The sequence below is a fragment of the Budorcas taxicolor genome, chromosome 7 (assembly GCF_023091745.1).
Source record: "Budorcas taxicolor isolate Tak-1 chromosome 7, Takin1.1, whole genome shotgun sequence".
In the NCBI taxonomy this organism is placed as follows: Eukaryota; Metazoa; Chordata; class Mammalia; order Artiodactyla; family Bovidae; genus Budorcas; species Budorcas taxicolor.
This window is the reverse complement of record NC_068916.1, coordinates 18,627,250-18,647,945: the sequence shown is the minus strand read 5'-3', so window position 1 is coordinate 18,647,945 and position 20,696 is coordinate 18,627,250. Positions and strand designations below refer to the sequence as shown.

Below are 20,696 nucleotides of genomic sequence, written 5' to 3'. Positions count from 1 at the left end.
AACCCACCTGCAGAGGGAAGCACCGCCGCCATAGTCACGCCCACCCGGTCCGACTAAAGATTAAAACTTGCTGGGGTAAATTCGCGGGCTCTGGGTGTCTGATCGCGCGTGCTCAGAGAGCCCGCATGGACACCTCCAAGCCGCCAGGGGGCGCCCGAGCCATTCTTGCGTCTCTGGCCCGCTCCGCCCGCGAGCTGGTAGATATCCCAGAGTTCCGCTCGTCGCAGGCCCTTCCGCCGCGGCAGCCATTGTAGAACAACAGGTTAGTGAACTCTCCCGCGAGTAGCATCCGTTGCCATCCGGACCCTGGTGGTCCCAGGCAACTCAAGGGATGGCTGAGTGCAGCGAGCGAGCCCTTGGGAGCCGAAGCGCGGGGTTCCAGGCGGTGGGGACCGCGCCGGAGCTCACCCACATCCCTTCTCCCCTTTTCTGTCGGCAGCCATGGCTCTGCGCTACCCCATGGCCGTGGGCCTCAACAAGGGTCACAAGGTGACCAAGAACGTGGGCAAGCCGAGGCACAGCCGCCGCCGCGGAGTGAGTACCAGGGCGCGCGGTTAGCGGGTAGGAAGCCTTCCGGGCGGAGGGCAGGGCCTGGGCAGAGGCTCCCGGAGCGCCGTCGGGGTGTCGAGGACCGGGGTAACCCTGGTGTTTTAAGCAGGGGGAAAAAGAATGTGAGGCTGGCCAGAGGAGAGAGTGGAAATGCTGGTTACCCTTCTGTGTGTTCTCCTTTGCTGCGGGTGCCCACCGGGGCCACGAACCAGGACCCTCCCTAGCGCCGTGGATTCGGAAGCTGGGGCGGGAGCGACTCGGGAGCGGGTTTTGACACATGAGCAGGGATTTGCCGAGTAGGAAGGTGCATGGATCCGGGTTGAAACGTGGAGGGAAAGTGGACTCCTTGATTTTCATGTTGAGGAATCGTGGCCTCGAGGGGAGGGTGTGTGTGTGTGTGTATGTTTCTTCGTTAAGCGGCCCCAACTCCACGGTGCCCAGCTTGTGTGCAGGGCGACCGTGTTCAGGGTCCCGGGACAGGCCGTGCAAAGGGCCGGGCGTGACGCGCCGCTTTGATGCCGATGAGATTGGGGAGGTGGGGGGCATCTGGGCTTCCGTCGTCGGCAGACCCCTGGAGCCCTGGCCCTGACACCCCGGTTTCGCGCAGCGTCTCACCAAACACACCAAGTTCGTGCGGGACATGATCAGGGAGGTGTGTGGCTTCGCCCCTTACGAGCGACGAGCCATGGAGCTGCTCAAGGTCTCCAAGGACAAGCGGGCCCTCAAGTTCATCAAGAAAAGGGTAGGTGGGATTCCCGTGCGGGGGCCCGGTCTGGGACTCGGGGCTCAGGCTCACGGCCCTCCTTGCCCGGCAGGTGGGGACACACATCCGCGCGAAGAGGAAGAGAGAGGAGCTGAGCAACGTCTTGGCCGCCATGAGGAAAGCGGCAGCCAAAAAGGACTGAGCCTTTCCCCTCTGTTCACAATAAATCTTGTCCAAAACTCGGCGTTTCTCTGCTGCCATTGGAAATTAAAGGGTAGTTCACCGTTGAGAATTGGGGGGGAGGGTCCCACCCCCTGGAGCATCCCGGAGAGGTGGTGGTGAGCAACAAAAGAGGCCACAGACAAGCAGTACTGGAAACGGTGTTTAATCATAATTAAATACACTGATTGAGTCATAGTAAGATCGGGCTTCCAGTCTTCCCCCAAGCTTCCTGGGGCTCAGTTGCCCAGAGCCCCTCCAGGGGTGCAGTTCCAGCGGGGGCCAGGCCCAGCAGCACCAAGGGCTGCGGTCACCGCCCCACCGCCAGGGCCTCGGCCCTTTCCTCCGGAAAGGCGATGTCAAAGATCTCCCGGTAGTGCTCCACAAAGTGCACCTCCAGGCCCTCTGTGATGAAGGCAGCCAGATCGTAGAAGTCTTTCTTGTTCTCAGCTGGCAGGACGATGCAGGTCACCCCAGCACGCTTGGCCTGGGAGGGAGGGGGTGGCTGGTCAGTGGAGGAAGGAGAGGGCTGGGCAGGGAGCCAGACTCCTGGTGCCCGCCCTGCCTTGCAGGGATGAGGAAAACAGGCCCCAGGTACTATCAGCCTCCACTCTGGCAGCCTGGGGAGCAGGGCTCAGGCTTCTACTCAGGTAGGTGCTCACAGCCCAAATGCTCCCAAACCCTAGGTGGGCCTGGAAATACATGCAGTGTGATGTACATGGTTTCTTAGGTCAATCACAGGACCCACTGTTTTACATTTTGAGGTTTGGCACCTAAAAGTGCATAGGAGCTGAAAGTTCCCACACTGCATGACCTGTTCGTCAGCCTGACTGCTCCTTGGGGGATGGGGGTTCCCATGTGCTGCTTTAGGGATTAGTGGCCCATGGAAGCTCCCACTCTACAGGTGAGGAAAGCAAGGCCCACACACCCTGCCTGGGGTGTCTCCCTTGCCAGAGCCTCTGGGGACCACTCTTTGAGATACCAGGGTGGAGCATATGAGGGCCAGAACCAGGGTGCCACAGTGAGGTGTGTGGGGGCTCCGAGACAGTGGGGCTCCATTAGGAATCCCTCAGCCCAACGGGAAACCCAGGACAAAGGGCTGCCTCCACAGTCCAACCTACACACCGCGGGAGACCAGGCTCTACCACTGTCTCCTGCAGAGATGGAGACCCCAGTCTCAACCTCAAAGAAGGAGCCGAGATGGGCTGGATCAACCACTGCTGGGCGAGGGGTGGGGAGTCAGGTTGTCAGCTCAATAGAGGCTCCAGGCCAGGCAACCCTGGGTCCAACCTTAAGCCCAGAGAGCCTCACTTTCCCCATCTAAACTCAGCCTGTCACCCTGCCTTTTCCCCTGGAGGTGAGGTCAGCCCTGAGTGATGGCTGTGATGGCCATACGTTGTCCGGGTCTCTCTCGCTGAGCCGGTGCAACACTCACCGCGATGGTCTTCTCCTTGATGCCGCCCACAGGCAGCACTTTGCCTGTGAGGGAGACCTCACCCGTCATGGCCAGGTTCTGCCGCACTGGCCGGTCCAGAGCCAGGGAGAGCAGGGCCGTGACGATGGTGCAGCCGGCACTTGGGCCGTCCTTGGGGGTGGCACCCTGCAGGGAGACGGGCAGGTGGGCAGGGAGCCTGGCAGGCGTGCGACCCAGGGCAAGGGATCAGGGTGGGCCTCACCTCAGGCACATGCAAGTGGATGTGCGAGGTCACCAGGAACTTGTTGGAGGCGTCATGCTGCATCAGGAAGGCCCTGGCGAAAGTGTAGGCGATGCGGGCGCTCTCCTTCATCACCTCCCCCAGCTGGCCCGTCACCTCCAGGCTCCCATCCTTGTCCCCCTTGTCACTGTCACTGTCTCTGTCCCTCGGCCGTCTCAGGGACGTCTCAACAAACAGCGTGGAGCCTCCTGGGGACCCGAGGGCAGAGCCATGAACCAGGGCAGACCCAGACTCCAGGACAGCTGCCCCAACCACCTGCTCAGCACTTCCCAGTAAAGTTCCTTACACTGCTCATCCCAGCCTAGAACCTCCTCACCCCCAGTGCTCACACTGTCCCTGCAGCCACCTCCTCAGGGCAGCAGGTGGAGCTGCAGGAACAGACCTGGTTACACAAAAACCTGAAGACAGTACCTGCCTGCCACAGAGCCTGCAGGCTCAGGAGCACAGCTATCTCAGTACAGCCCAGATCATCAGACTCCATGCCCTCAGCCTACTTCCTCTGACACCCCCTGCCTCCCTGCAGACCTGCATCTCAGCTACACAAGCCCCTGAGCTGCTCTCCCACCACACTGCAGCTCCCAGACCCCAGGGCCAGTGGGCACAGCGAGGCCACTTGGACAGGGTTCCCCGAACCCTCTACCCAGAGCTGCCTCTGCGGCTGTGAGGGGCTCTCCTTCAGGCAAACCTGAAAACCAGGAACTCAAAGCTCACGGCACTGCTGCCACCTCAGGGTCCCTGAATCAGCCCTGCGCACTCCTACCAGCAGGGAAGGGCGTTCAGAGCACCCCACGGTGAGCGCGCCCACCTCTCCTGGAGATGCAGAGGCCACTCACCCATGGCCGTCCAGGCCAGGCCCATGACCACGCCAGGCGGCGTCACGTCATACATGCGCTCCACTGTGAACACCGGCTTCCCCACAAAGTCCTGCAGGTTCTCGGGTGTCACCTCCACAAACTCAGCCTCACCACTGACAATCTTGTAGGCAGACTTCCGTAACACCTGCATGGGCACGGTGGGCTGGGGGGTGGCCAGGCCACAGGACCCTCCCGTCCCCAACCTGACCCCAGCTCATCTCCGCTCACGTTCTAACTTTTTACAGTTTGTAAAGCACACATGACCTAAAACCATCTGAGCCATTTGTAAGCAGACAGCTCAGTGGCAGAAGTGCACGGGGGCTCACGTCCAGCCATCCTTCTAGAACCTCCTGTCATTAAGCACTCACTCCCCGTTCCCCACCCCCAGCCCTGACCCTACCATCTGCTTCCTGTCTGTGGCTGTGACTCCTGGGCACCCACTGTGGCATGTGTCCCCTGTCTGGCTGGGCCCACTTTAGCCATCACAGCCCCAGGCTCCATTTGCTGCTGGGCAGGCAGCTCACCTTCTCCACCTGCTTTTGCAGGTTGCGGACACCACTCTCCCGGCAGTACTGCTTGATGAGGAGGGTCAGCACGTCGGACGACAGCTTGGCCTTGCTCTCGTCCAGGCCACAGAGGGCACGGGCCTGAGGAACCAGGTACCGCTAAGGGGAGGAGGAAAGCTGCCGTCAGGACCCCCAGGGCCTCTAGGACCCCCCGCCCAGCCTTCCAAGACCCCTGGCTGTGTAGATGAGGTCACTGAGGTATACCCTGGGCCTGCCCTGACAAGCCCCTGTCCGCTGGAAGTCATCCAGCAATGACAGGGTGTCAGGGAGGCTGCTCCAGGAGGCCATGCCTAAGCCAAGACCCAAAGGGTGAGGAGTCAGTGAGGCCAGGACGTGAGGTGCAGGTAGCGATCCTGGCGGGTGCCAGGATCCTGAACAGAGGGCTTGGGACCTGCAGACACTGGCCTGCCACCTCCACATGCTCCCAAGGCTCCAGCCTCTGCCCAGATCTGACTCCTGCCCTCCCTCCAGGTGCCATCGTAGGTGCCTCTTCCTCCAGGAAGGCCTCCTTGATCCCCTAGACTTGCTCCTCATACTGAGACTGGTTAGTAGCTGCTGCCCAGTACAGGCAGGGATGGGGAGCAGGTCACAGGCTCCAAGGTCACTCCTCTGCCACACAGCAATGGCTGGACAGTCAGTCCTGAACACTGACCACAGGCCCAATGCATCCCATAGTCCTCATCTTCCTCCTCCTCCAGGGCCTTGAAGGAAGCCCTCCACCCACTCCGCCAAGCCTGCCCCTCCGCTGTCCCGTCAAGTCTCCAGGCTGGGGGGAGTCCAGCACCCCTGCCACCACCTCAGCCAAGAGCTCTTTTTCTCGCTGCCCACCCTGCCAGGGAACACAGAGACTGGGAGCCAGCTCCAGTCACAGCTGCAGAAGGCTCAAGGGGACGAGTTCACTCAAGCCCATTCTAGAAAGAGAACGCTACGTGAGGAATACAGTCCACTGGGAAGGAAGCCTGGCTTTGCTGACTGCAGGCTAGCGAAGCTGCCGCACCCCTGGGCACCAGAAGGGAAGGACTCCCCACCCAGGAAAAGCTTCTTACCACAGGTGCAGGCAGAGGCCTGAACCTTGGGTGAGCCTGGGACCAGGAAAAGGCCAGGCAGGTGGTCGCAGAACTGGGAACCATGGCCTCCCTGTAAGGCCCACAGCTGCGAGTGACCGGGCCTGGACACCAGCCACACGTGTGACATTAAAGGCGGGGGCTTCCTATCAGAGCTGAACTCGGGACCCCAAGACAGGGTGGGGCCCTGAGGCCACGGGTGGGGCCGTGCTGTGTTCAGCACTGTGCTTGCAGAGGTGGCTCCTGCTCTGGTTCTACGGCCTGCAGTGCTGGGACAGGAGAATTCCCACACAAGCGCTTCCAGGACCCGTGGGCCTTCCCAAGTGACAGGGACAAGAAGAGCAGCCCTTCTTATTCAAGAAAAGCCCCTTCCAGAACACTAAGAATAACAAGGTAATTATTAGCATAGCTGGCTGGGGGCCAGAAGAACCAACCGAGAAACTGGAGGGACAGAGGTCTCTGCCCCCAGGGAGGGAAGGGCGCTGGGGGGCTAATCACACACAACCAAGGATCTGATCAATAACCTGAGAAATGGGTCCTTCCCTACTCCTTGCCCCAGTGTCTCTTTTTTGGCTGTTCCCTGGTTGAATCCTTCATAATAAACTGGTAACAGTGAATAAACCCATTTCCTGAGTTCTGTAGGCTGTTCCAGCAAATTATCAAACCGAGGAGGGGATGGTGGGAACCCCTGACTGACACCTGGTCAGTCTGAGGTAGGAGAGGCCAGGGACTTGGGGCCTGCATCCAAGCTGGGGGCTGGGCTCTGCTCTGAGCGTGGACCCTGGGTCTCATGCTGTTCCGGGATGCCAAGTCAAGACCACACTGACTCACAGGCCCCTCAGTGGGGACCGGCAAGCGCAGGGACCCCACCCCCACGCCTCAGCGTCAGAGGCGTGACTGGCAGGAACGGTTCACACCAGCCTCATCTGCTTCTCGTCATCCCGCCCCATCCCATCTGTCCCTCTGGCACGAGAGCCCCTGAACAGTACCCTGAGCTCTAGCTAAGGGCCTGGCCCCAAGGGAGCACCTGGCTATTTCCTGAGCCCAGGGCCGAGCTGTGGGTGTCTCACCTCAGCAATGGCGAGCTTCTCCTGGGCCACGTAGCCTGACACGTTGATCATCTCCATACGGTCCCGCAGTGGCTCGGGGATGGTCTCGGTGATGTTGGCCGTGCAGATGAACAGCACCTGGGGGTGGGGCCGTGAGGTGCGGGGGAACAGGGTACCCATCCATCCCCCCTGGCCCAGCCCCGGGAAGGACACGCACCTTGGACAAGTCCACGGGCACGTCCAGGTAGTGGTCCAGGAAGTTTGCATTCTGCTCAGGGTCCAGCAGCTCAAGCAGCGCAGATGAGGGGTCGCCCTGGTAGCCCCGGCCGATCTTGTCCACCTGAAGAGGCAGGAGTGGGCGGGGGTATTGGCCCCTGTCCTGCCCCAGCGCCTGCTCACCAGACACCCCAATGGGAGACAGAGCCAGGGGTCAGGGCTGGGGAAGGCCGGAGCAGAAGGAAGGAAGAGCAGGGGGGCCGGCACGACTGCGAGGCTGGGGCAGGGACGGCGCCCTCCAGGGCAGGGGCGCCAATGTCAGGAGACAGCCTGGGAGCAGCAAGGCCACCCTGTGACTGGCACCACGGAAACCGCAGGGACCATGATTTCACCTTGAACACAGACTTCGTCTGCTCAGGGCCACCTGGAGCTGGGGGCCAGGAAGGCCCAGGGCCCACGTCCAGCCTCGGGAAGGGGTGTGCGCCCAGCCAGGCCCATCCCCCCAGCCCCACACACCTCGTCTATCAGGACCAGGGGGTTCTCCGTCTTGGTCTTCTTCAGACACTGGATGATCTTGCCCGGCATGGCGCCCACATATGTCCGCCTGGGGAAGAGGGCAAGGCAGGGCGGTGGGTGCCCCAACACCTGGGCTAGCCACACCAGTGCCTGAGGCCCAGCTCCCTGGAGCTCTGAGACACCCATGTGAGACACATGGCCCCCCTGCCGAGAGCTGCCCAGAGGAGACACAGGCAGCGTGGGGGGCCCAGCAGAAGATAAATGCTTCCGTGCTGTGCAGGTGGGCAGAGAAGTAGATCACCCGGATGCTGCAGGGTCCCTCCCCCAGCTCAGGCAGGAAGTGCAGGGAACAGATTCACAGCCAAGTCTCACTCAGACTCATCCCCCTAGATAGCAAAACCCAGCCTGCATGGCCTGACTCAGCAAAAGGAGAGAGTGGGGAGCAGTTGGGGCCTGTCGCAGCAACGTCTCCAACGCCTGGGTCCCCGGGGTCACCAGGCCCAGGGCCCAGCCGGCACATGCTTTCAGGAGGACTGCTGCCAGGAAGACCTGCAGGTCCCAGTGTCCAGGACTGTCCGTGTTTTTAGAAAAACCAGAAAAGTAATTTAGACACAGATCTAACCCTTCTTTGAACACCACCAGATAAAGGTATGCTCCAAGTCAGCTCGGAGCAGACACTCATGTATCTGTTGTGCTTGTGTCTCACTGAGCCAGGCTTTTCAGAGACCCACCCTCTGCAGAGGCCAACAGGGCGGGAAGCCCTGGAACACAACACACACGACACCCTGCACGTCCCACTGAAGGGTGCCATGCAAAGACCAGGTGGCTGTAAGAGCCTGCACACAGGGAATGCCAGCCCCCGCTCTGTGCCTGACAAGGGAGGAGAGAACCAAGACAGGCCCTGAGTCTTCACCAGGGAGACCTCCCACTCTAGTGCGCAGGCCTGAGGCCACGACACAGCTCCCGAACTTCGGCCAGTGCTGTGGGGAGCTGAGCTGGTGGAATGTGAGCTGGAGCCGTGCAGCTGTCTACTGGCAGCCCGGCCAAGAGGCTCTCCCAGTGACTGAGAAGCCGAGATTTTGAGCAAATGTTTGAGCACCTTGATCGAGCTGGGCCTTAAGTCAATAAACACCTTTTCAGTTACCTACTCCTATGTGCAGTTTGCTGCTTGTCCCCATCACGATACCAGAGCAGGAACAGACCCAGGAAAAGGCAGGCTGACAGGAGGAGAGGTGAGCTCTGGGGGCGGGGGGGACGGACCTACCTGTGTCCCTTGATCTCGGCCACATCTGTCATGCCTCCAACACTGAAGCGGAAGTACTCCCGGTTCAGGGCACGGGCGATGGAGCGGGCGATGCTGGTCTTGCCCACGCCCGGGGGCCCATAGAAGCAGAGGATCTTGCCCTGGGTGGAGCCCCGGAGCTGGCTGACGGCAATGAACTCCTGCGTGCAGAGGCGGCTGCATGAGGTAGCGCTGGACTTTCTGAAGGGCAGGGGGCCCACCTGGCCTGAGGCTCCCCATGGCTAGGAGCGCCTGGCCTGGAGGCGCCAAGCTGACCAGACTGGTTTGTCACAGGGAGGGACAGCTTGTGGCACCAACAGGACGAGCAGGCGCCGGGGGATGTAGAGACTGACTGGGGGGGTGACCCCAATGCCAGGCCCACCAGCCCTCAGCCAGATGCCTCTGTCCCATTTCCTCCTCTCACGAGCGTTTTTATCCCCCTGGTGGATCCAGGAGCCCTGGGCGGCCCCTGGCACCTATGAGCCACTCCAACACTGGTGCCTCAGGCCCCTGCTGACACCACTCCAGCCCTGCCACGGCCAAGCCCCTCCCAGAGCCCAGACTCACAGGGGGCTCCTCCGGGTCTCCCCAGCTGCACGGGGAGTCCTGGGTCCCCGGCAGGAGGCCCCGGGCCTGTGCGAGGGTGTGGGCGGGGCTTGGGTGGGGCCTCACCAGGATGCGCTTCTTGACGTCCTCCATGCCGTAGTGGTCCTCCTCCAGCACCGCCTGGGCCCGAGCCAGATCTAGGTTCTCGTTGCTGTGCTTGCCCCACGGGATGGACGTCAGCCAGTCCAGGTAGTTGCGGGTGACGCTACCATGGGACAGGTGAGGGCCGGTGAGCAGGCCCTGCGCGCCACCTGACTCCCCAGCTGCACACGCAGGCACTGCGACCCAGGCACCCAACACTGGAGCTGCACAGAGAGCGCTCGACAGGCCGGCCCGCCTCACCTACTGCTCCAGGCAGACACCGTGTGTTTTATACCGTGAAGGTCTGTACTAACTCTGCCTCAGCAGGTGATAAAGTACTTCTTAATTAAAGCACGTAACATACTTTTTCCTTTTTTTAGACAGAATGCAACTGCAAACTTAAACTACAGTATGGGGTAAACATAACTTCTACACTCAACAGGGAAACCAACAAAATTCACATGACTCACTTTCCTGCCGTGAACCAAGCCTGCAGCGTCCCGAGGTCTGCCTGTGTGGGCGCAGCTCCTGGCCCAGAGGCTCAGTGAGCATGGGGACAGCTCAGAGTCCCACAGCTCAGGAGGGGCCAGCGATGAGGACAACCTCACCCAGCGCAAGTGGGGAAACTGAGGCCTGGAGCTGTGAGCCAGGGACAGAGGAACCCCCTCTCAAGGGGCCTGAGGAGGAGCAGGCAGGAAGGGCAGTCAGAGGAGGAGCCAGACAAGAGAAGCAGAGGTGGGAGAGAGGCTCTGAAGAAGGATGGGCTGGGAGCAAGGAATGTTTCCAAGAAGCTGGAAGAGGCTAGAAACAATTCCCCCAAGGCCTCCAGAAGGAACCCATCCTTCTCATCACACCAGAAGTGAGGGTCTCTGCCTCCAGACCGGAAGAGAAGTCGATGGTGTCTGGGGCACTACGTGTGTGGTCCACCCTGATGTGAACGTGGGGAATGTACTGCTGCCCCAGGGAGAGGAGCTGGGAGTGTCTCTGGTGTACAGGTCTGCGGCATCTGGGGAAACCAGGGAGTTCCAGGGTCCCTGAGCAAGAGACCAGACCTCACCAAACACCCTGATCAGACAGGGGCCTAACACAGCAGCCCGGGAAGCCCGACCCTCTGAGGAGCTGTCCCACACAGCTGTCCTGGAGCAGCGCCCAGGTAGAGTCAGAAGCATCGCATGGTCCCCTGACCCCTTAGCAGCCACCCTGACCCCCAGCCAGCGTGCACAGGAGAACAATGGCCAGGCAAGAACAGGAAGACACTCGTTTTCTGACTCTCAAAGCTGCCAGAGGAGACCAGGGGACAGAAGGTCAGGGGAGGGGCTGGCTGCGGGGCACTGGTCCTGGGAACTCCTCGTCCTGACGGGTGGCACGGGCTTGCAGCCCAACGTCCCTGGCTTCAAATCCGTCCCCATCCACCAGCCCAGGGGCAGGGGCACTGATTTAACTTCTCCAAGCTGCAATTCCTTCATCTGTGAAACAAGTGGGACAGAGACCCGGCCCCTGCAGGGACCACACGAGAGGACTGAACACGTGTGGTGACAGGAACATGCCCGAGGGCCCCCCACCGTCCTGGCCTTCCAGGGTCAAATCCTGGCCCCCACGCCAGGCCCCTCGGGACTTGCTCACTTGAACTCGGAGGAATGGTTGTCCAGCAGGCCCAGCTTGCTCAGCTCCTCGTCCACCACGTCCATGACGTGCTTGGGGACCACGAGCTCCTTGAGCCGCTCACGGAACTTCTCCTCGATGGCATCCTTGTCATCCTTCTCCAGGCCTAGCTCCTTCTTGATGATCTTCAGCTGCTCCTGCAGCAGGTACTTGCGGTGTGTCTGCTTGATCTTCTCCTCCACCTGTGGGGCCCAGGCCACTGTCAGACCAGAGGAGGGGGCCGAGGCCCGGGGGCCTGCCACATCCTCGGGACCCAGGAGACAAACCTGGGACACCCAGCCTCCAGTGGCCCTCACCTTCAACCTGGAGTCCCCTGCACACAGGTCTCGCGATAAGTGACCCCAACTTCCAGGGGAGGAAGGGATCCGCCCTTCAATCCTGGTTACAACCAGGGAAAGCCGGACCTGATGCCAGCATGAACCCCACACTCATCAAAGCGGTGTCACCCTCTAAAAGCTGACACAGCAGGACACAGGCTCAACACTGGCGCCTGCCCCGGGACATGCTGCCCTGCACTTTTGCAAGACAGCTGCCTCGTGGCTTTTCCAATAAAAGATGTAATACAACTCTTTTACCTAATATAGAATCAAGTGATATGATGGTCTATGGTGGAAATGAATCTCAAATAAGAATATTTGCATAACTAATTCACTTTGGTGTATAGCAGAAACTAATACATCACTGTAAGTCAACTATACTCCAGTAAAAATTTTTTTTAAAAACTAAATGATAAAAGTGACCTAAGTCTGGAAAAGGGAAACGGACAGTCCAAGCAGCCAAGGTAGGCCTCCACCAGCCGAGTATGGGGAAAGTCCCTTCAACCTTTCCCAGGCTGCCTCCCAATTTCTAGGTTTTCCCCAGAGCTCCCTGGACAGTCAGGGGACCTCTCACTCTGCACACAGCTCCTGGCCCCAGTGTGATGTTGCCATGGGTTCGCAACCTCTGCTCACCTCCCGGCCCAGGCGCTGCTGCAGCTTGCTCAGTTCAAACTCCTTCTTGAGAAGGGACAGGGCCTTATACAGCCGCTTTGGTATCTGCCGAGAAAGGGAAGATCATGTGTGCAGGCCGAGGGTTGGGGGACAGGGGAAGCAGGGCACAAGAAGTGTGAGCCCTGGCGGGTGGACAGGCCACGCCTCCTCAAATCCGAGAGGCCAGCCCCCTCGGACCCAGGGCTTCAGCCACACCCTGCGGGCCTGCAGGCTGTGGGGATGAGGATGTTGGCAGAGGCACTGCTTCTAATGTTGAGTGTGGGGACAACCCAAACACGCCACCCACTGAATGATAGGCACCACCCAGGAGGATACCGCGCGGCCATTACCAAGGACCAGGGGTCGGGGGCAGATGGAAGGAGGCGGGCTAACGTGAAACCGCCCAAGAGCAGCAGCCAGTCAGGGAGGCCCCCGGCCGCACTCACATTGGTCTCCTCCAGGACTTCCTGCAGCTCGTGGGACTCGGCCCCCGTCAGCGCTGCGCCCATGTCGCTCAGGTAGATGGGGTTGTCCACCACCCTGTGGCCGGCCTGCATCATCTGCAGCACAGACTCCCTGCAAGGGACCCGGGCGCTGCACCAGGCCGCCAACCACCAAGGCAGCCACCCTCCTGACACGCCCTCCCATCTGCCGACAGCTGAAGCATGAAGCTGCTCCCCCGACCCGGGCTGCCTCAGGAGCCCCTCGAGCAGGACATGCCCAGGCTAGCCTGGCCTCCAGGAGAGAGCACACAAGACCAACCTGTAGAGTGGGTTCAAGGCGATGATGTCCCTGATGGTCTTCACGATCTCCGCAGTCAGCGCCTAGTGAGCAGGGAAGCCCCAAGCGTGGGTCACCAGACCAGAGGGAGCTGCAGCCCCTGGGCCCCTCCTCTCTGCGCTGGAGCCAGCTCCTCCACAGCAGCTGAGGCCCTGGCCCACCTCCCACCTGCCAGCAGCTGGCTCCTCCCAGGACTCCAGGGGAACACGGCCCTCTGCCCCCCAACACCCTCGCACTCACCTTTACCTCCTCCGTCACCTGGAAGTCCTCGTGGACCACATTCTCCACCTCCACCATGAGCACCTCGCCGGCGGGGCTGTGACCAGGCCCCACCACCACCTCCAGCGGCCGCTTGGTGGCCCCGTCCTCTTCTGCCTCTTTCTTGCCCCGCTTGGGCTTCTTGCGCAGCTTCTGCTTGTTCTCGCCCTCGGGCTCCTCAGGCTCCACCTCCAGCTGTCGGCTGATGTGAACCCTGAAGACGGGAGGAGGGGGTAAAGCCACCACCAAGGTGGGGTGGGGGGATCCTGCCTGCACGCTCCTCCACAGTGTCCATGGCTGAAGGGCCTGCTGGGCCCAGACCCCTGCAGCCACCAGGCCTGAGGCTCGCCGCCGTCTCAGAACCCAAGAACCTCCACCCCTGGACTCCAGCCGACCCATCCATTCCAACACCTACTGCCCTCCGGGAAAGAGGAAGCCAGTGGCAGCCCACCTCCAGGGTTCATCCAGGACTCTGCCTGCCCCTCCCCCAGCCTCCAGCGCACCCCATAGTGGCTCCTGCACACCGTTCAGGTTCAAGGGCGCCTCCAGCAAGAGGCTCTCCCTGACCTCTCAACGTGAAGGCCAGCCCCACCTGCACAATCACCCAGCACCGCCCTCCATTTTTGCTTACCCCACAAAGCACCTGCCACCACCATCAGAATTCAGCTCGTGACCTGTTCTCCCCACTCGGGGTGAGCTCCCCAAGGTGGGTCCCTCACCTGCTGCTCCACTCACACCCGAGGGCCCGTTAGACAACAGGCCGGGTGCCACCGCTGTGCTGGCTCGTTGCTACCCAGCAGGCTAACAGCACTCTCTTAAAGAGCAGGCCTGAGAACTACCAGGGGTGCAGACTCAGCGCCCGGCAGACACCACCAGGGTGCACAGAGAAAAGGCGGTGGGGATTTGGTGAGCCCTGGGGCGACCTGGCCTCAGAGGCCAGCAGGACTCATTCTACAAGGCACCCTGCAGGTGAGCAGGGCAGTGAGGAGCTGCCCGTGTCTTTATTAATTCTGGTTGCACCTTATTCTGTTTCTCCTGCACCATGACTCCTCCCAGGAGACAAAGGTGCAGGCTCTTTCCTAAAACAGACTTAACACGAAGACGGGCATGGGAATCAGTGCAGCCACCTGGATGGTCCACAGATGCGCTGCTGACCCAGGCTGTTTCCCAGGTGCGCTCTGCAGGGTGAGAGAGAAAAGGGCTCCATGGGACTTCCCTGGTGTCCAGTGGCTAAGACTCTGCATTCCCGATGCAGGGGGCCTGGGTTTGATCCCTGGTCAGGGAACTAGATCCCACATGCTACCACATAGAGCCAGCAGAGCCAAATAAATATATTTTTTTAAAGACTGTAAGAAAAAAGGACAGAGGGCTCTCAAGTCAACAAACCCCCCACCAGCATCTTCAGTAAGAGGCTTTTCTGAACACTTACAGCCTAAGGGACCCTGAAAGGTCTCTCACACGCACAGGATCACAGGACATCTTTGGGAGACCAATGTTCCCTGGAACACGTGAACAACTAGTCTATTCCTTTCAGCTTCAATCCAGCTCATCTTATAGGTTTTTCTTAATTAGCCATAATAATACAGAGGGTTAGACTGGGCTTACAGATGTATGCAGCCCTTCAGCAGAGTGGAGGCAGGGGTACTCTGGTGAGTGAACAGCCACAGCCTGGGGCTTCCCTGGCGGTCCAGTGGTTAACACTGTGCTTCCTCTGCAGGGGGGGCCTGGCTTCCATCCCTCGTCGGGGAACTAGATCCTGAATGCCATGTGGCATAGTCAAGAAAAACCCCAACCAACCAACCAACCAAAAAACCCCGCAACCTGCCAAGTTGAATGGAGCTGCAGACATGGGCGCCAGGGGGATGGCGGGCCAACACCCAGACATGGGAGACACGGCAACGTGCCAGCTTCCGTTTTGTGGTGCTTTGTGGACTAATAAGCGTGAGAGTTGGCTTCTCCCTGACCACCCAGAGTACTGCTTTAAGAGAAGGGCCCTGAGACTGGAGATGGGGACCCACCTCCAGCTGCGGCCACTCCTCCCGTCCCGTCCCCGCACCTCCGGTGTCCCATGACGATCATGCGCAGCTTGTCCCCCAGGTCCTGCATTTCGTGGATCTGCACGAACGTCCCCGTGTGGTAGATCTCATCCAGGTTCTCAACCACGTCTGACTCATTGCTGAGGGAGAGGGACACGGGGCACATGGGCACAGGTGCTCTGGCTCTCTCAGGAGCAGAGAAACACCCATCCTGGCCTTGACCTCCTGGCTCCCACTGGCACTCTGGGATGCAGGGTCACTGCACACAGGCAGACAGGGCCACACGGAACCTGGCCTTTGGTTCCATACTGCCTCTTTCGGAGCTGGCCTAGAACGTGCCTTCTGACTCCGAAGTGGAACTAAGTCCTACCCAGAAGTGAGGCGGACGAGTCCTGAGCCCCCACACCTGCCCACCTAGCTCTGCTCTGAAGTGGCCTTGCCCTGAGCTGACACCGGGGGTCCCTGAGGTTAATTTCCCCCTACCTGAACTACACACAAGGCTCAGGGCTCGGGGCGGAATCTTAGCCCTATCTAAAAAAGGATGCTCAGCTCTTGGTCTTGTCTCCCGTAGGTTTTGCTAGGTTTGTTTCAGGTCAAGGGCCAGAGGTCTAGGCTACTCTACCGATCGGGCTCTGTAGGGAGCTACACTCCAGGGTGGTCTCAACAAAAGGGTGAGGGGGAAATTACACTTACTTGTCATCTTTCTTTAGAAAGACGCCGGCATATGGCTGGGCAAGGCGGACTTTCCTCCTTAGCAGCTCAACCAGCTTCTTATTTTTAACCTAGTATGACAACAACCCCAAAGTGAAACACAGTGGGTTTTTCTGGCTGACATTTTGACAGCAACTCTAGCATTTTCAGTGTTACACTCTGGAGATGCACTGATCTGATCCAGGACTAACCTACATGGTCCAAGAACTCCTGAACCAAAAAGAAAAGAGAGGACGGGCGTGGAGAATGGAATGGGGCAGTGCAGGCGAGCTGCACTCCTTAGATTTTTTCCCTCTTGCTAAAAGGAAAACTCAAAGGAGATGAACAGCCAGAGCCAAGAAACTGATTTCACATCCCCTTCCCAGAGCTGGTTCTGCGGGGAAATGCCTTGGCTTGAGAGTCTAAACCCTCTGCTCTTGTCAGGAGGACAATGGTAAATGTGCATAACTCAACTGCAACACACTCCACAGGCTAATTTTCATGGATATCCCAATCCCATCTATATCACATATAATGATCATCCGACCCCGGCCCCCTCAATCACAGCGCATTCTCATGTTGTTTTATTGGCAGATAGAGGGTTCATGTTTCCCAGGAAACAGCTGCTGGGGAGGAGCACAGATGTCCTTAGGGCTCAAACGATTCCCTTCAGGTCCCAGGCCAGACCTGAATTCAACTTAATGACCCTTAAACTTTGGCACGAATCAGAATCACCTGGAGGCTTTTTTTTTTTTTTTTTTAAGAACAGACGGCTGGGCCCCAACCTCTAAAGTATCTTATCTGCTGGGGGCTGGAATGGGCCTGGGATTCTGTATTTCAAGCGAGCTCCCAGGGGATGCTACTGTTTCAGGGACCAGACTTTAAGAAGCAGTGCTAGCTCACTCCATGACCACATGGTATGGGGATTCCTGACACTCTAGAGGCATTCTTTTCAGGATAAAGGCCCAGGACATCCATCAGGAGGGTACCTAACCCACCCAAACTTAAGAGTCACTGGCCTACACTCAGAGGCCACTGATGAGGAGACGCTACTGGGGCAAGTTAGCCACAGACAGGGTCAACTTCACCATCAAGAGTAATCCCAACTTTACTAACAAGTTCAGATTTACTTATTAAGCACTCTGGAGGTTCCCAGTTTCTCCTCTGTTAACAGCTGACTGCTGCGTCTCTATTTTGACCACACTGCACAGGATTATCGGAGAAGGCAATGGCAACCCACTCCAGTACTCTTGCCTTGGAAATCCCATGGATGGAAGAGCCTGGTAGGCTACAGTCCAAGAGTCGGACAGGACTGAGCAACTTCACTTGCAAGCACTGGAGAAGGAAATGGCAACCCACTCCAGTACTCTTACCTGGAGAATTCCAGGGACGGGAGCCTGGTGGGGCTGCCGCCTATGGGGTCGCACAGAGTCAGACACAACTGAAGCGATTTAGCAGCAGCAGCACAGGGTTATAGTCTCCTGACCAGGGATCAAACCTGTGCCCCCTGCGTTGGAAGCACCTGGTCTTAACCACTGGACCACCAGGGGAGTGCCCTGGCCCTTGCATCCTAACGCCTGGCCCCTCCCTTTGGCAGGACTCCTTTTCCTTATTTGCAAGGTAACAGCAATAGAACTGGAGGAGAAAATGGCAACCCCACTCTTGCCTGGAAAATCCCATGGACAGAGAAGCCCAGCAGAGCAGTCCACGGGGCAGCAGAGGGCATGACACAACTGAGTGACTGAGGACAGCAGCAGAAATACTCCACGTGAGCTCCACAAGCCGGCCTCACACCATCTGCATCAACTCCTAGAACCCTCTCGGCTTAGTCCTAGGCGGGCAGACAGTGTCTCTTGAAAGAATCTTATCCCTGCTTGGGCACTGGGGATAGGAGGCAGGTGCCACATTGCAAGGCTGAGGGGACCATACCTGCCAAACAGTCCTGGCCCAAGAGGCCTGGAGGGTAGAGGACAGCTGGCAGTGGGAGACAATGATGAAAAAAAGACCCACCAAGGGTCATCTCTGAGGCGTCAGAAGCACACCATGGAGGAAACAGCAGCCACTTCTTATGAAGCCGTATGAAGCACCAGCTATGTTTCTAAGTCCCCTACACGTGACCTCATTTACCACCCATCACAGCTCTAAGAAATGAGGGATTGCCCATTTCACAGATGAGGCAATGGAGGCCCAGAGAACAGCTTGCCCAAGGCTATCAAGCTGGGGGCAGAGGGACCAGGATGTGAACCCCCAAGGTCTGGCCTTAGGGCCTGCCAGTAATCACTATTTAACATTAGAGAATGCCCTTGGAAGAGCAGCTCAAACGTACGCAATCAGCAGTTCCAGGGTGGGGATGTCTTTCTGTCCCCCGCTTGCTGACTGAATGCTGTCTCTCTGCTTTCCAAGGGATACCTGAGATTTATGCAGCAAAGATGGGAGTGTGAGGGGAGGAGGGTGAATGCAGACAAAGCTGATTCATTGGACGACCTTGCTTAGACAGTTAACAGATAACCTCCTCCACAGACTTGTTTCCACATCATGAAAGAAAAGATGGGGGTGGGGAAGAAAGCAGGCATTCAGGTTCTTCCTATTCTAAAAACTCAAGGTCTGGACTTCCCAGATGGTCCGGTGGTTAAATATCCACCTACTGATGCGAGACACAGGTTCAATCCCTGGTCCGGGAAGAACCCACATGCTGTGGGGCAACCAAGTGCAACTACTGAGCCCACACTCTAGAGCCCGTGCTGTACAACAAGAGAAGCCACTGCAGTGAGAAACCCTCAAAAGGCAACAAAGCGTAGCCCCTACTTGCCGCGACTAGAGAAAACCTGAGTGCAGCAACGAAGACCAAGCACAGCCAAAAAATAAAAAAAAAATAAAAAAAGCTCAAGTTCCTTGCACTCTTGCTTTCTATTACATCACCCCGGTCCACTTGCCCCACCCCCTAAGCCATGGCTCTTACTCTCTTCCACCAGAACGTAAGTTCCTGAGGCAGAGGGCTGTGTCTAACTTGTTCTGCTGAATCCTCAGCCTGCTACATGGTAACAAGTCAAGAACACTCTGCCTGACTGCATTGCTCAGGCGTGTCCAATTCTTTGGGACCCTATGGACTATAGCCCAACAGGCTCCTCCGTTCATGGGATTCTCCAGGCAAGAATACTGGAATGGATCCTCCAGGGGGATCTTCCTGCAGTGTAGGCGAATTCTTTACCGCTTCGAGGCACCGTGGAAGCCCAAAGAACACTCTACTGAATGAATAAATCCCTGACAACATCCTCCGGCCACCTTCCTCCTAAAATTCCTCTACAATTTCTCGCTCAATCATTTTCTGTACTACTAATGACCTCCCGATACAGAATTAACTTACTACTCTTATTTATGCCTCTCTAATCCCCGCTGGAACCTAAGCTCCAAAAGCAGAAATGTGTGTCCGTTTTGCTCACTGCTGTGTCCCTTAGTCTTACAACCGCACCTGGCCCATGACCCCGATGAACATATAATGAAGCTATGAGGAAGGCAGATAGCCCTGGGGGAAGAGTGTCACAAAACAGCTACCGAGACCCGCAGAGAAGTGACTGAGCGGCAAGACTGTTCTGATCCTTCCCGGCACCAAATTTCTATGACTGGGAGTCTACTGGACAATCCTAAGCTCACTGGATTCAACTTTCCTGCAGGGATCTGAAAGGGGAAGGAATCTAGCTCAAGTTCATGGAGCTAGTGCTGGGAAGACTAGCACTTGAACTCCAGGCCTTGGAGAAGCTTCGCTCCTGGAAAAAGTTGCTGGGGTATGAAAGTGGTAAATGATCCCTCGGTCCAACCCGCGGCTTGCAGACATGGGGAAACGGAGGCCTACGGCGGGGCGCTCATTACCTCAACAATCTTGATAAAGCGCGGGAACACTGGGTTGCGAGTAACGGCGATGAGCGGCAGGTGCGGGAATACGTCCGGGATCATCATCGGCGTCAGCGCCGTTATGACAGGGCCCTCCCCGCCGCCCGCGCTGCCTCCCACGCCCGAGGCCCCGTCCTCCGCGCCGCCCTCGGAGGCATCCTCGCTTCCCGAGAAGGCGCCGCCGCCGCTGCGGTTATTCGCCTCCCAAAGTCCCCGCCAGTGGCCCGCGGCCGCGGGGCTTTGGCCCCACAGCGCCCAGGGAGGCGAGGCGTCGCAGGCCCTCTGGCCTCTGGGCAACCAAGCTCTGGCCGCAGTCGGCACCCGCCCCCCGGCGGCGGCCAGTAGCGGCCGCCGAAGCGCCCAACACCTTGCAGCTCCCCACAGCCGCACACAGCCTGTGCCCCCCGCCATAGCCCAGCCATCCTGGCGGCGCGTAAGACTTGCGTCATTTCCGTGGGCCTGGCTGGGGCGCACGTGACGACCAGCGCGTGTCTGGGTGCCCGCGGGAGGGGTGGCCGGAAACGGATGGCTGCGGGGGCGGGACATGGAAGAGTGGAGGCGGGGCCTACACGGCGCGGAGCTAGAAATTTTCAAGATACTTCGTCACATCCACCTTTTCCGATCTCCTAGCCAGCATGCTTGAAGTGTGGTGTTGGAAAAGACTCTTGAGAGTCCCTTGGACTGCAAAGGAGATCAAACCAGTCAGTCCCAAAGGAAGTCAGTCCTGAATATTCATTGGAAGGACTGATGCTGAAGCTGAAGCTCCAATACTTTGGCCACCTGATGCGAAGAACTGACTCATTGAACAAGACCTTGATGCTGGGAAAGACTGAAGGCAGGAGGAGAAGGGGACGACAGAAGATGAGATGGTTGGATGGCATCACTGACTCGATGGTCATGAGTTTGGGCAAGCTCCGGGAGTTGATGATGGACAGGGAAGCCTGGCGTGCTGCAGTCCATGGGGACTCGCAAAGAGTCGGACACGACTAAGCGA

General features: G+C 58.6%; 2 protein-coding genes across 2 annotated transcripts; one reads left to right on the top strand and one right to left on the bottom strand.

Annotated features, from left to right (window-relative positions):
- The first annotated feature begins 221 nt into the window (after positions 1-221).
- RPL36 (ribosomal protein L36) lies at positions 222-1,496 on the top strand. The gene is made up of 4 exons (XM_052644020.1): positions 222-262; positions 440-534; positions 1,157-1,291; positions 1,365-1,496. The coding sequence occupies exons 2-4, from the start codon at positions 442-444 to the stop codon at positions 1,452-1,454; spliced, it is 318 nt and encodes a 105-aa protein (XP_052499980.1). The 5' UTR covers positions 222-262; positions 440-441; the 3' UTR covers positions 1,455-1,496.
- Positions 1,497-1,621: 125 nt separating this feature from the next.
- Positions 1,622-20,113, bottom strand: LONP1 (lon peptidase 1, mitochondrial). Its single transcript, XM_052643996.1, has 18 exons — positions 19,682-20,113; positions 15,818-15,906; positions 15,145-15,264; positions 13,071-13,302; positions 12,813-12,874; positions 12,497-12,626; positions 12,033-12,116; positions 11,044-11,264; positions 9,406-9,544; positions 8,716-8,894; positions 7,452-7,539; positions 6,937-7,059; positions 6,741-6,857; positions 4,565-4,705; positions 4,020-4,185; positions 3,148-3,374; positions 2,907-3,071; positions 1,622-1,958 (listed from the first exon to the last, which is right to left on the bottom strand). Exons 1-18 carry the CDS (start codon positions 20,111-20,113, stop codon positions 1,782-1,784), a joined length of 2,892 nt encoding a protein of 963 aa, XP_052499956.1. The 3' UTR covers positions 1,622-1,781.
- Between the last annotated feature and the right edge of the window lie 583 nt (positions 20,114-20,696).